This window comes from Morus notabilis, unplaced genomic scaffold (assembly GCF_000414095.1).
Source record: "Morus notabilis unplaced genomic scaffold, ASM41409v2 Scaffold443, whole genome shotgun sequence".
NCBI lineage: Eukaryota > Viridiplantae > Streptophyta > Magnoliopsida > Rosales > Moraceae > Morus > Morus notabilis.
In genome coordinates this window covers 21,691-34,780 of record NW_010360382.1, presented here as the reverse complement: position 1 = coordinate 34,780, position 13,090 = coordinate 21,691, and the positions used below count along the sequence as shown (strand labels likewise).

At 34.6% G+C, this 13,090-nt stretch overlaps 1 protein-coding gene across 1 annotated transcript; it reads right to left on the bottom strand.

The window, feature by feature from the left end:
* Nucleotides 1-802: 802 nt before the first annotated feature.
* On the bottom strand, nucleotides 803-1,652 carry LOC21387762 (NADH-ubiquinone oxidoreductase 20.9 kDa subunit). The gene is made up of 2 exons (XM_010096380.2): nucleotides 1,412-1,652; nucleotides 803-1,286 (listed from the first exon to the last, which is right to left on the bottom strand). Exons 1-2 carry the CDS (start codon nucleotides 1,563-1,565, stop codon nucleotides 1,138-1,140), a joined length of 303 nt encoding a protein of 100 aa, XP_010094682.1. The 5' UTR covers nucleotides 1,566-1,652; the 3' UTR covers nucleotides 803-1,137.
* Nucleotides 1,653-13,090: the final 11,438 nt, after the last annotated feature.

Below are 13,090 nucleotides of genomic sequence, written 5' to 3'. Positions count from 1 at the left end.
TGTACACGTTTCTGGCCTTCACCTATACTATCTCGATTAATTCACACATTAGTAACTTGAGAAATACGAGACTATTTCCTTTTCAACTTCTTAGAGTGCAAAAATCTTCCAGAAAAACAGCTAGTCATAAACCCGCCACAGCTTCATGGCATAATAGTACTTTATCTAAAATCCTTCCCCTTGAATGTCATCACATAGTTTGCCACAGTAAGCAGCAACGCTCTACCTAATTCCTATTTTACTCCCAATTCATGTCCTATCGCCAGTACACTGTAAAGCTAAGTCCTTCCTCACCATTCAAGAAAGAACAAACGCATGTTCATTAGCTTCATAACTGTTCTTTAAGCTAATCTAGTTCCATCATTAACACCGGTTAAGTGTTAATAACCTGCATCCATTCACGTTATGCGACATCTACAAAAATCCTCTAAAAAATCTTAGGGGGGACGGGCGACAAAAGCTCTGCTATCAACTTAAAAATTTTCGGTACCAGTCTCGTGGTAGTAGATCAATTAAAAAGCTACTAGGAAAGAAGAAGAAAGTGTGAATATAAATAAATGTAAATGATCTGAAGTGGTACGTAGATTCTGGGGAGTTTCTGGTTCATACCTAATTTACTCAAAAGGTAAAGAGAGAGAAAAAAACAACCACAGTGAAAGCATATGAAATGCAATGTTCTATAAGTGTAATTATCACGATAACCTTGCCAATATGGACATGACTAAAGACCGCAAAGTTGTTAATGGAGACCAATAACTTCATGTAGAAAAACAGCTTAATCTAATAAACAAAACAAGGCGCCAAATCAAAAGGGCAAGCAGAGATTATATTAAGCAACTGATAAAAAATGAGGAATCTATTGCTTCCCTACATTGAAAATACATCCATCTCGGAGAATCCCAGCAGAGAAAACCCTTTTCAATTTTCATGAGTACATTTAAACCCATATTATTCTCTAAGAAGAGCACAAAATAGTTCAGCATTGACAAGAAGTATACAAATACACTCCGTTGTTCAGTAAAAAAAGGTCAAAATGCTTGATTCGAGAACAACAGTCTGGTTATTAACAGATTATCAAGGAAGGAAAACTCCGCCAAAAGAAATCAAAACCCTAAGCATGTGAAATCAAAATCAAATTCATTTCTTGTAACGAGCTACCTCATCTTCGTTGGGGAAGAATCCCATGAGTCGTCCGGCGGAGTTCTGGTAGGCGTACATGAACCCTCCCATAAGCCCAATCAGGCCTCCCGTTACCATCGACGGTCCTTTAATCCCTGGCTTTATCCCTGAAACACAGAAAAAAGGAAAAAAAAAAAAAAAAGATTCAATTTGAGTTTCTCCTTTTTCCGATTATATCTTCGTTACCGAATCAATTGGGATAAAGAGAAGATTGAGGAAAATGGAAAAGCACCGGAGAGGTAGCCGACGGTGACGGAGATGCCGGTGATGGTGACGAAGCGGAGGTAGTCGAGAGAGCTGAAGTTTCCGACGACTTTGGTGAAGGGAGGGTTCCGATCTACCACCGGGTACTCTGGCTTCGCCGACGCTGTGATGTCTGTGTTCATTTTTGCAATTTTTGTTTGTTTGTTCGTTTCACTCCCAAACCTCACTCCGAGCCCTTCTTCTCTGAGAAATTTTCTTTCTCTCGGAATATGGCGTTATAGGAGTAGAAAAACTCCGAAGTTGCTCTTTCTGTATTGGGCCCCTGGTTGAACAATGGGCCTTATACAATCACAGCTTGGAGTACAACCCATAGGAGAGAACTACATGTTTTAGTCCCATAACATCACACCTCTTAATTCTACCATTTTAAAAAGGGAGAAAGAGAAAAATAGGTTAAGATTTGAGATGAATTAAAATTAATAGGCTAATAGTTTACATAAGTTAATAAATAGGTTAAATTACTGTTTTCGTCCATAACTTGTATGGTTATGAACCATAACTTGACAAGTTATTCCCGGTTTTTATCCATAACTTGTCTGGTTATGAACCATAACTTGACAAGTTTATCCATAACTTATCTGATTATGAACCATAACAAGACAACAAGAGGTCCGCCAAAATCACCAAATTCGTATATGCTATATGTATATCTATATGTTTTTTTTGCGCTGTATGTTTGATCGATTTGAAAGGCTGTTAATATATTGATAAGATGCATCTAGTTATTCTTACTTACTAGTGTTTAAACTCAAATAGCGATTTCAATTTGTAGTCTTGTTAGACTAGACGTGTGTTTTCCATAGTTTTTCATGTGTTTGTTTTGCTTCTAATTAGCCAAAGTAAACCAGATCTGAAACCATGCTAATCGGATCTGCGTTTGTGTTGAACATCTTGGGATTTGATTTCAAGATTTGGTTTTTTAAACTATCTTTATGTGTTATGATCTTATTTTTATTGCCTTGTTTATTGAGATTTTGTTCGTAAGGTTATTTAGACTGATTTCATTAGTTTGATTTATTGTCTTGGTTTGTTAAATTGCTTGGCTTTACCTTGGTTTTCTGTTTTGCTCTGTTGTTTGGTGCCTCCTAGTTAGTTTTTGGTACTGATTTGTTTTTGGTTGTTTGCTTTGGTGTCTTGTTGCCTTTGGCATTCTTTCAATGAAAGGTTCATTTAGCTAAAATGATTGGTGCTGAAGTTTGGTAGTGTGTGAGTTGCAGTTCGTATCTTCTGAATGTTATATGTCTAAGTTATTGTATGTTGTGTGTTCTTTAGAGATGTGTTCTCCCATCCCAGTTCAATGAGATTATGATTTACTTGTGAAATTGAACTTTTCATGATGAGTTGTAAGTTAATAAGTTTCATGATGAGTGGTGAGCTATAAATATTGAGAGTTTCTTTGAAAAGGAGTTTTCCATTTTCATTTGTTAAGTGTATTACTTTGATTTTATGTTGATCTTGTTCAATGTTGTGTGTCTTTGGCATCATTCATTTCACCGATTTGAGTTTTCAATTTCAGTTTTACTACAGTTAACAGCTTTCACATAAAGTTTTATTTAACTTTTTTTGCTACAGTTAAAAGCTCTCACATCGTATAGTTCGTTGATTCAAGTTTTTAATTCGAGTTGAGATGTGACTTTATGTGAGAGCTTTTTACTATAGTAAAACTCGAATCGGTGAAATAAATCAAGCTAAAGTCATATCTCAATTTAAATTGAAAATTTGAATTGACGAATTGAACGAGAGAGAATGCTATGGAGGCTTATTATTGCAGATTTTGCTATATCTGATTGGATGAGTTTTCCACAAAGAATTTTTTTTATTTTTTGAAGTCTCTTGACTAGACACCGTTTCTCTGATGAATTGTTAAGCGTAATGAAGTTGGCTCATGGTGCTGACGGGTGGGGTGGCAACAGTGATTTCAAATGGGGCCTTTGTTGGTTTATTACCATTTCGTTATGATTTGCGTTTTCTTTTTCCTGATTATAGATTTAATTTTCCATGTAATTTTTTTTGTTAATTTGGTTATTTTGATTGTATTCAGGAATCTAGTTTGTTTTTTTTTTTTTTTTTTTTTTTTTTTTTTTTTTTTTTTTTTTGTTATAGTAATCTAATTAGTTTGTGTAATATTTTTTAAAATTTTTTATCAGAAATTTGTTTTGACATAGATTTTATGCGTAATTCTTACAAAGTAATATTAAAATTAGAAAAGTAATTTGATAGTTATGAGATAGTCTGAGTTGACTATGGCAGGCGGCTGGCTTAACTTCTCAAACTATGGATCATAGTTTGAGAAACTATAAGTAATAATCTGACAGATTATGGATCATAGTCTGACAGAATATAGTTGGGCCGACATAACCTATCAAAATATGAATCATAGTCTGATAGACTATGGATCATAGTCTAAGAGATTATGGCTGGCCGACATAACTTGTCAGATTATAGGTCATAGTTTGACAGACTATCGGTCGGCCACAAGAGACCCTGCCGGACGGACACTGGAGACTGTTAGGTATTTTTATTAGTTGGCAATTTATTGACAATCTTGTAAAAATTCAAAAATAGGTTCAAGAAGATTTCGTATTGCAAAAAGAAGATTCAGAATCAGATTTGAAGTTAAAGTTGCAGATTTTGTTAAGTTGAGATTTGAAGAGATAAGGATAAAGACTTGGTCAAATAAAGATAAGACATTAGTTAAGATTTGGAGAGATAAAGATAAGGCCTTTGTCAAAAGAAGATAAGGCAGATTGATATTTGAATTCAAAGGTATATTCGAATTTTGTGTGTGTGTGTGTGTGTGAATGGTTTTTTTGGATGGGCATTGACGTGGGGCAAACATATTAAAGTGGGTTTTGAAATTCAAAGTGCAAATGCCAAAAAAGTGATAATCGGATTTGGTGCAAATGCCAAAAAAGTGATAATCGAATTTGGATAAGGTGGATTCAAAAGGAGATTTAGTTTTCAGTTTGGATTAAAAAAAAAAAGAAAGATGTTCAATGTGGAGAGAATAGGCAGGTAGCTTTATTTAAGGTTTCATGGTAGCTAATAATGTGGGAGAGGTTTAATAGAATATTTTCAGAAAAAGTCTGTGAGTTTTGGTGAGCCTAGTGCGCTATTGAGATCGTCCTTCGGGAGAGGGATTTGTTACTTTCGGGAGGAAGCTCTGTCGGTCGAAGGGAGTTCACCGTGCAGTTTAGAAGATGTGTGGTGCACGCTAAACAAATCATTGTGGAGATTCGTCACAGTGGCGTTGTTGTCTAGGAGGGAGTCATTGAGTGAATAAGTCTGTTCGGTGTCTGTAATTTCTGGAACATAGTGAATTGTTTATTGTCTGGGCGTGGTCCTGTAGAGTAGGTGTGCGCACCGAACTGCGATATCATATTGTGTGTTCCTTTACTTTCTGCACTTTATTTTACTCGAGCAACTGAATGTAATTAACTCAGATCTAACAGAGACCTTGTTGAAGGTTCGTCAGACGGCGGTTAGAGACCCGCTGGCTAGTGCATGAGAACTTGTCGGACGGCCGTCGGAAACCTGCCGATCGACGCTGAAGAACCCGTAAGATGGCCACCGGAGATCCGCTGGCTGACCACTAGAGGTCCACCAGACGGCGATCATAGGCAGCCTAGATTTTGTAAATTAGCAATTAACTTTAAAGGTATTTTAATAATTTACATATTGAACTTCTGACTAATGTTCGACTATATTTAGTCTAAAAGGATAGAAATAAAATGAGTAATATTTGAGGGTTAATAATAACTTGTTGTACCATTTTGAAGGGTAGTTGTAAAAATCACCCCAATCCACAATGATCAATACAACACGGCAAAATTTCCTAATAAATTCATAAATAGTGTCTGAATACTTTTTTCTCTCTAGAATTATTCCTCGTAGTTGATTTTATCCTGTAAAGTCTCTAAACTTAAAAATCGTCTCATGAATGGTTTTTTTATTAAATTTTAAATAGAAACCGTTAATATTAGTTTATTTATTAAATAAATAGATGGAAAACAATAAAATATGAGAAGTTGTATAAATGTAGTCTGTAAATTAAAAAAAAAAGTGGTTTTACCCATTAAGTTTCTAAATAACCTCACATGAACAAAATATTTTTATTTTTTTTGTAACAATACATTAAAAAATATAGAATAGTCGTGTAACACACCTTGGAGTATTTGTTGACTGCAGTTTGTGTTTAATTGCTTTTACTCTTTCTTTAGGGAATTTTTTTCTCTTAATTTGGCGTTGAAAGATTCTGACAATAGGTCATATATATACGAGGATTATCTTCTTAGTTGAATTTCGAATGTGATAGGTTTTAATTTTTTGTTTTGTTTTGAATTAAATTTGTATGTAAATTTGTTTCTTTTTTTTTTATCAAGAAAATTAAAAAAAAAACACTAAAGTGCTAGATTAGGAATATAATAGGATAACAATGGATATAATACAAAAGATAGTTATAAAAATATACATTATTATGGGACAATAATTAATTTGAGAAAATTAATTAATATGGTGGGGGCAATTAAAATCACTAAATTTTTTTTATCAAAATTACATACGTAAATAAATAGATAAAAAAAGGACAATGTGTCATGTATGTAGCAAAGAAACTAATTTTGACATATATATATATATATATTAGTTTAGGTATTACATATGGTATAACTTTGGCATATTTATATAACAAATGAATTACTTTTGGCATTATTTTTTGTTTAGGGACTAAATTTAAAACTTTAATATAAGGAGTTAAGGACTTCTAAAGAAAGAAAGTTTGGAGACTTTAATGAGATAAAGTTAACGGTTTTCATTCATAATTAAATAAAGGAACTATTTTTGAGACTTTTTTTTTTAGTTAAGCAATTATTTATATGAGATGAAATTGACTACATAAATTAATTTTAAAGAGAAAAAAGAATTCAGAAACTATCCATAATAGTGATATAATAATTATGATAATAATGTCATATTTTAAACTATATAATTATATAGATATTATCAACGGAACTATTTATGAGACTTTTTTTTAGTTCAGCAATTATTTATATGAGATGAAAGTGACTACATAAATTAATTTTAAAGAGAAAAAAGAATTCAGAAACTATTGATAATGGTGATATAATAATTATGATAATAATGTCATATTTTAAACTATATAATTATATAGATATTATTTCTATTATATAAAATTTTACTATTCTTTAATATTGCAAAATTTTTTCCATATTTCAACTTAAGTATTTGGATTTTACTATATATATATAAAGAGCCCCTAAAATAATTCAAAATTCATTACGAAATCAAGGCCAACCAGAACAATTCAATGACTATTCCTCACAAAGCGTCCTTAACTCCTTATATTAGTATTCATTCTTTCTACTATCCCATATAACCAGAAAATGTGTGGTTCTATATTTTAGTACATTATGGAACCATACATTTTACGCTTCAGCTTTAGTATCCTTTTATTCATGTCTTTCCATATTCATTTTTAATATTATCTTGTCACGTACATTAAAATAACATATCAGTTAACGTATCATGCTAAATTAAAAGACCATGCCAAGAAAAAAAAATTAATTGATATAACATGATATTATTAATTAAAGGAAAATGAAAGAAGATGGAAAAAATGAGATACATAAAAAAACGTAATAAAAAATCCATCTATATGAAGTGTCAATACATTTTAAGGATCTTTCCTGGTAGGCCGGCCTACCGGTAGTGTCGGATTCTAACCGTTCGATCTGGTCAAATCGTATTAAATTAAAAAAATATATAAAATAAATAATTTTTAATATAAATCTAACAATTTAAAAATAACTAACTATAATTAATTTATATTTTTTAGTCCTATCAGAAAAACTCCATTTTAAATGCTTTCCACAAGTTTGAGCCCCAAATGAAACATTTGATACTATCCCATTCCCACCCACCAACCCCGGCCTGCACCTTACAAAATAAATACACAAAGTAAATAAAATCGTTCTTTGACATTAAAAAACCTTTTTTTAATAAGCAAGAAATTTATCAAAAAAATATAAAGGAAATAAAGTTCGAACGAACCTACAAAGTAAATTCGAGAGAGAGAGAGAGAGAAGCAGCCGAAAACAACTGAACAAAAATTTAGAAAATTATAGGAGAAAAATTTTGGGAAAACAGTATTTTGTAATTAAATAATTAAAGCCCTTTCCACCTCTAACCTAGACGTCACCGTCAAAGTGGCAGAAACTCTGAGGTGAAAGAAGGATGAAAGAATTGTTTCGTTAATTTGAGAAGCAAATTTTCTACGAAGAAATGCCGAAGCTTCTTTCCTGTTTCCGATGCAAATTTTCTGCGAAGAAATGCCGAAGCTTCTTTCCTGTTTCCTGGGGTTAGGGAAGTGATAATTAAAAGAAGAGCTAAAATTTCGACATGAATCTTTAAACCCAAAAAAAAAAAAAAAAAAAGGACTACGTAATTTGAACCGGGAAGACGAAAATGGCCTGTGTATGGATGCTTTGACCAATAAATAAAAATAAAAATGAAATAAAAAAAATGGAAAAAGACGATTCTTCCTAGAACCTTCACCAGGCATATGTTATTTTTTTTTATTATTTTTTATTTTTTTATTTTTTTGCATCATTTGAATTCACCTTATGTGCTATTTATGGTTGGAAAATCCCGTTCATTTAATTAGAAAAAGTAGTCGGTGATTTAAATTTCAAGTGACAACTTTTTTTATGCTTGGTTTTTAGCCTGCATGCGCAGCCAGCGTACGTAATTGAGCTAATTATAACGTCCACTTATGAGTTACGAACAAGTAACATACTTTCTTCTCCTTGTCTTCACATGCATGGAGTTTCATACGTGAAAATCTTCTCATTCGCAAAATAATTAGGGTGCGTTTGGAGCAAAGATTCATGTCATAGTTCGGATTATGGTTCGTTGCTCACTACAGTATTTTTCTCATAAAAAATACGCGTAAATTGATAATGATTCTGAATCATTATTTTGAATCCATGAACCAAACGCCTTCTTAATCAACATATTGGGGCGCTCATAGCTGTGAAATTAATTTAGAATCATTTAAATTACAAGGAGAGGATATAAAATCATGGGGCTCGGCTTAGATTAAGAGGGCACATGTTTGATCCTGCATTGTATAATAAAATAAATAAATAAAGCCCGGTTGTTTTTTCTTTGAGTTTGTTATTATTATTATTTTTTTGGATAAACAAAGGCAATAATTAAAATGATTTATTTTATTATGTAAGCAGCACTATATTCAATGGAAACTATCTCTGGAATATAATTACAAAAGTTTAGGAACTATTGCAATTTTTTTTTTGATATGTCATGGTGATCATTAGTGTTAGGAGAATATATTGTGTGTATATAAATATATGTGTATACGTGGGGAGACTCAGAGAGAGGAGAAATTAAAGAAACAAATAAATGATATCAACCCTAGCAACTGATACGAACCCTACTAACAATGTGATGAAACCCGTAGCCAAATATGGGATACGATCTAAGATCTTCAAGAATTGATGGAAACCGCGACCCGTTGCTTAGCGAAGCAAGAACCTTGGTATGGTGAAGACGCCACAAACGAGTATGAAAATTCCGTTTGATAAGTCAGGTTGAACGCCACAAGGAAATCCTTGATAAGTTTGGAATAGTTCTTCAAGAACTCAAGAAGAATATCTCACAAAGTGAATAAACATAAAAAACTTTTTATTAAATTCGGATTTCAGCCTTAAATAACCGAAAACAAGCTGAAAGGTTTAAAAATTGTAAAAGTCCTATCCTACCTTTAATGAGGTAGGCGCCTAAATGAAGATAAACATCTAAAGATAAGATAAACACGCCTAAAGATAACTTATAGGGAAGGAATCCGAATTTGACTCTAATCTCTTCCTTAAAAACGCCTAAAAACTTATCCTAGGGAAGGAATCCGAATTTGAGTCTAATTCCTTCCTTAAAAATGCCTAAGAATTTAAATGTTTAAATTGAAACTTAAACCTAAAAAGATAGAATTATGATAAAATTAACTCTTTATCCGCAATTTGACTTGGTCCCTTGCTGGAAATTGTGCCTAAGCCTCTTGGAATATGCAAGTTGGCCATGCAATGGCTTGATGGACGTTTAAGGTTGATTGTCTTTCTTCCGGATTAACTTTGATGGCTATGTTCTCATCATTCCCCCCCTCTTGAAAAGGATTTGTCCTCAAATCATCACCTTCTCCTTTAGGTAGTAACGTAGTATGCCGTGGTGCCAGAAATCTTTCTTTCCTCATGTGTAACCACACCTAATCACCGGGCTCAAAAATCAGCCGTACCTTCTCATGTAGTTGTTCAAATTCCTGCAAGAGAGAAACAACAACACTAGGCAACAAAGAATCAAGTTGGTTAGTGCGTAAAGAGGTCTCCTTGTACATGGGTTCAATCATCGGCCGTTTTGAAATTAATGCTCGCTTAACCTCCTTGGCCGAACTCTCTTTGTTTTGCTCTCTCATGTTCTTTTGTTCACTAAGTTTTTGCAACATCACTTGGTCCTCATAGACTTGTTTTGGTGTCAATGGAAATAGAGTGATAGTCCGTTGGTTGTGTGTGAATGAGTACTTGTTGGTGAAGCCATCATGTTGCACACGCCGGTCAAATTGCCATGGTCTTCCGAGAAGGATATGTCCCGCTTGCATTGGTACCACGTCGCACAATACTTCGTCCTCATACTTACTAACTCAGAATGGTACAACAACTTGTTTTCTCACCCTAACTTCTCCGCTATTATTCAATCATTGTAGCTTGTAAGGGCGATGGTGCTTAAGTGTTGTGAGCCCAAGTTTTTCAACCATTGAAGTACTAGCAACATTAGTGCAACTACCACCATCGATAATAACACTACATACCTTGTCTTTCACGTGGCAACGAGTGTGAAAGATGTTCTCCAGCTGTGCTTCCTCTTCCTTTTCCTCTTCTTTAGCTTGCATGTTTAAGGCTTGACGTGCAACTAGCCCAAGCATCTCCCCATGATCTACCCCGATCTCTTCTTCTCTTATGGGGGCGTCCTCCAATGGTGGCATATCCTCTAGATCATCTTTATCTTCCGAATCAATGTCTCCATTTTCTCGGATCACCATAATTCGCTTGTTTGGACATTGGCTAACTATGTGTCCTCTTTCCTGACATTTGAAATACTTAATCTCGCTGGAATGAGTAGTAGTAGGGGCTGATTTACCTTGAAAGGATGGGGTATTGGTTGTTGGTTTGTGCTCGGCCTTGAAGGTGGTCGGATTTTCTTCTTCTTTTGGATAGTTCGGCTTCCAAGGTGTTGCACTCGGATTTTGAGGGGCTGGTCTTGGTCGTGGACCACTCCTCTTGGGCTGCCTTTCAACTTTGATTGCCATATGCACGAAATCCTCCAATTCCACATAATGGTGTAGCTCGATTGTGTTGCCAATCTCTCGGTTTAGCCCATTCAAAAATTTGGCCATCGTTGCTTCTCGATCCTCCTCTATGTTGGCTCTAATCATTGTCATCTCCATCTCCTTAAAATACTCATCAACACTCCGGTTACCTTGATGGAGACCTTGCAGCTTGAGGTATAAATCTCGGTAGTAGTGGCTTGGTACAAACCGTTGCCTCATCACCCTTTTTACCTCCTCCCAAGTTTCAATAGGACGTTCTTCATTTTGCCTCCTATTGGTGCATACCTGGTCCCACCACACAATAGCATAATTAGTAAATTCAATGGTAGCAAGTTTTACCTTCTTTAGTTTGGAGTGGTGGTAACAGTCGAAAACCAACTCCATCTTCTTTTCCCACTTAAGATATGCTTCCGGATCACTTTTCCCTTGAAACGCAGGGATTTTAATCTTGATACTTCCCAAGTTGTTATCCGCTCGGTCCCTAACTTCTCTATTCCGTCCATATCTCCTATGGCTGCCCACTGACATTCTATCAAACTCGTCCTCTAAATTTTCCCCTTCGAACTCTCCATTATCCTCCACCTCCTTTCGAGGCATCACGTTCTTCCTTGGAGCAGTCGGTCATGGTTTAATCTGTGGTGTTCCCTCTTCCACCCTATCTAAACTCTCATGTATGTGTTCGAGCTCCACCCTCATGATCCGTTTCATCTCCCCCATTAATGCCTGTATTTGCACATTCGTGATAACGGTAGGTGGAATCTCTTCGCTTATGTTTTTCTCCGGTTCCTGCGACATGATTAAAAAAAAGTACTTCTCTCGAAGACTAACTTATTCAAACCACTCGTGTTTCACTCGAATTCACTCATGTTTCACTCAAGTTAATTTTGGCTTTTACCCTCTAATATGCTCACACACTCTGCCTTTTTTTTCCTTCTCGTATTCTTCTTTTTAGTTATTTCAAAACTAAACCAACAATAAGAAAAGGAATTTCAGTAGTCAATCAAGTTAAGACTTAATCCAAATGAATTTAAATATTGTCACGGAAGTTTTTTTTTTTTTTTTTGACACTCAAACTTTAAGGGTTTCGAAACTATTGAAAACAAGCTTTTTGTTAGCCCCAAAAACAGGGTCATCAGGCTTTTCCCTAGTGAGGATTGTAGGACTCAAAAAGATCTTCGATTTGATATATTATACGTCCTGTAACGATTCCTGTATCAAAAGTTATAGCAGTTTTCGTGAGGTTCCTTTTTTTTCTGAATTTTTTTTTTGACTTTGTAAAACCCAAGTTGAATTCGAATTCAGTAATAGGGTTTGGACTCATACTTATAACAATGACTAGCAACAATCGCAATTCTTTTTTTCGAATTCAAAACCTTAACCATAATTGGGCGATTTTTTTTAGACTAAGAAAAGAAAACGGAAGTTAAACAAGAAAAAAAAGGATAGCAAAACCTGACGATCCTAAGCTCTGATACCAACTGATACGAACCCCGCCAACAATGTGACGAAACCCGTAGCCAAATATGGGATATGATCCAAGATCTTCAAGAATTAATGGAAACCGCGTCCCGTTGCTTAGCGAAGCAAGAACCTTGTGCTGGTTCCCGAATCGAATTCGGGTGCGGAAGCGTGGGGATGAAAAAACAGCGGATCGTGTATAACAAAAATTTTCATAAAACTTTTGACATACTCTATAGATTATATTAATTTATGCACGAATAAATTAATCACATTAATTTACATGATTCAAGGATCAACCGAAAAAATACCTGGAAGCCGACTCGGATGATAACTTGAATTTCTTTGACCACGAACAGTTCTTGCTCCAAGCTTTGTGTTTAGAATACCAAAGTCTTCCACGTCAATTCCTTGATTCCACGTAGACGTGTGTGTGGGCACACGTGAGACAAAACAGGTTTCTTAAACACTCGAATTTCCACAAACACCAACGCATGCACGATGTGGAATTTTTAGAGAAAAATATTTTGTTCTCTTTTTCCTTTATGAGAATTTCGGCCACACTCAAAAACTAGGGTTCAATAATTGTTAAAAATTGTTTCTACAATTTTTTATCTTTCTCATATTTAAAGAGAAGAAGTCAAACTTCAAAATAGAATCAAATCCTTATCTCCAATTTTGAATTTGGAACAAAAAATCCCTTCCCCTTATCCACTTGGTGGCCGGCCACACTCTAGGGTTTTATCCCTGTGTGTGGCGCCTATATCAGATAGG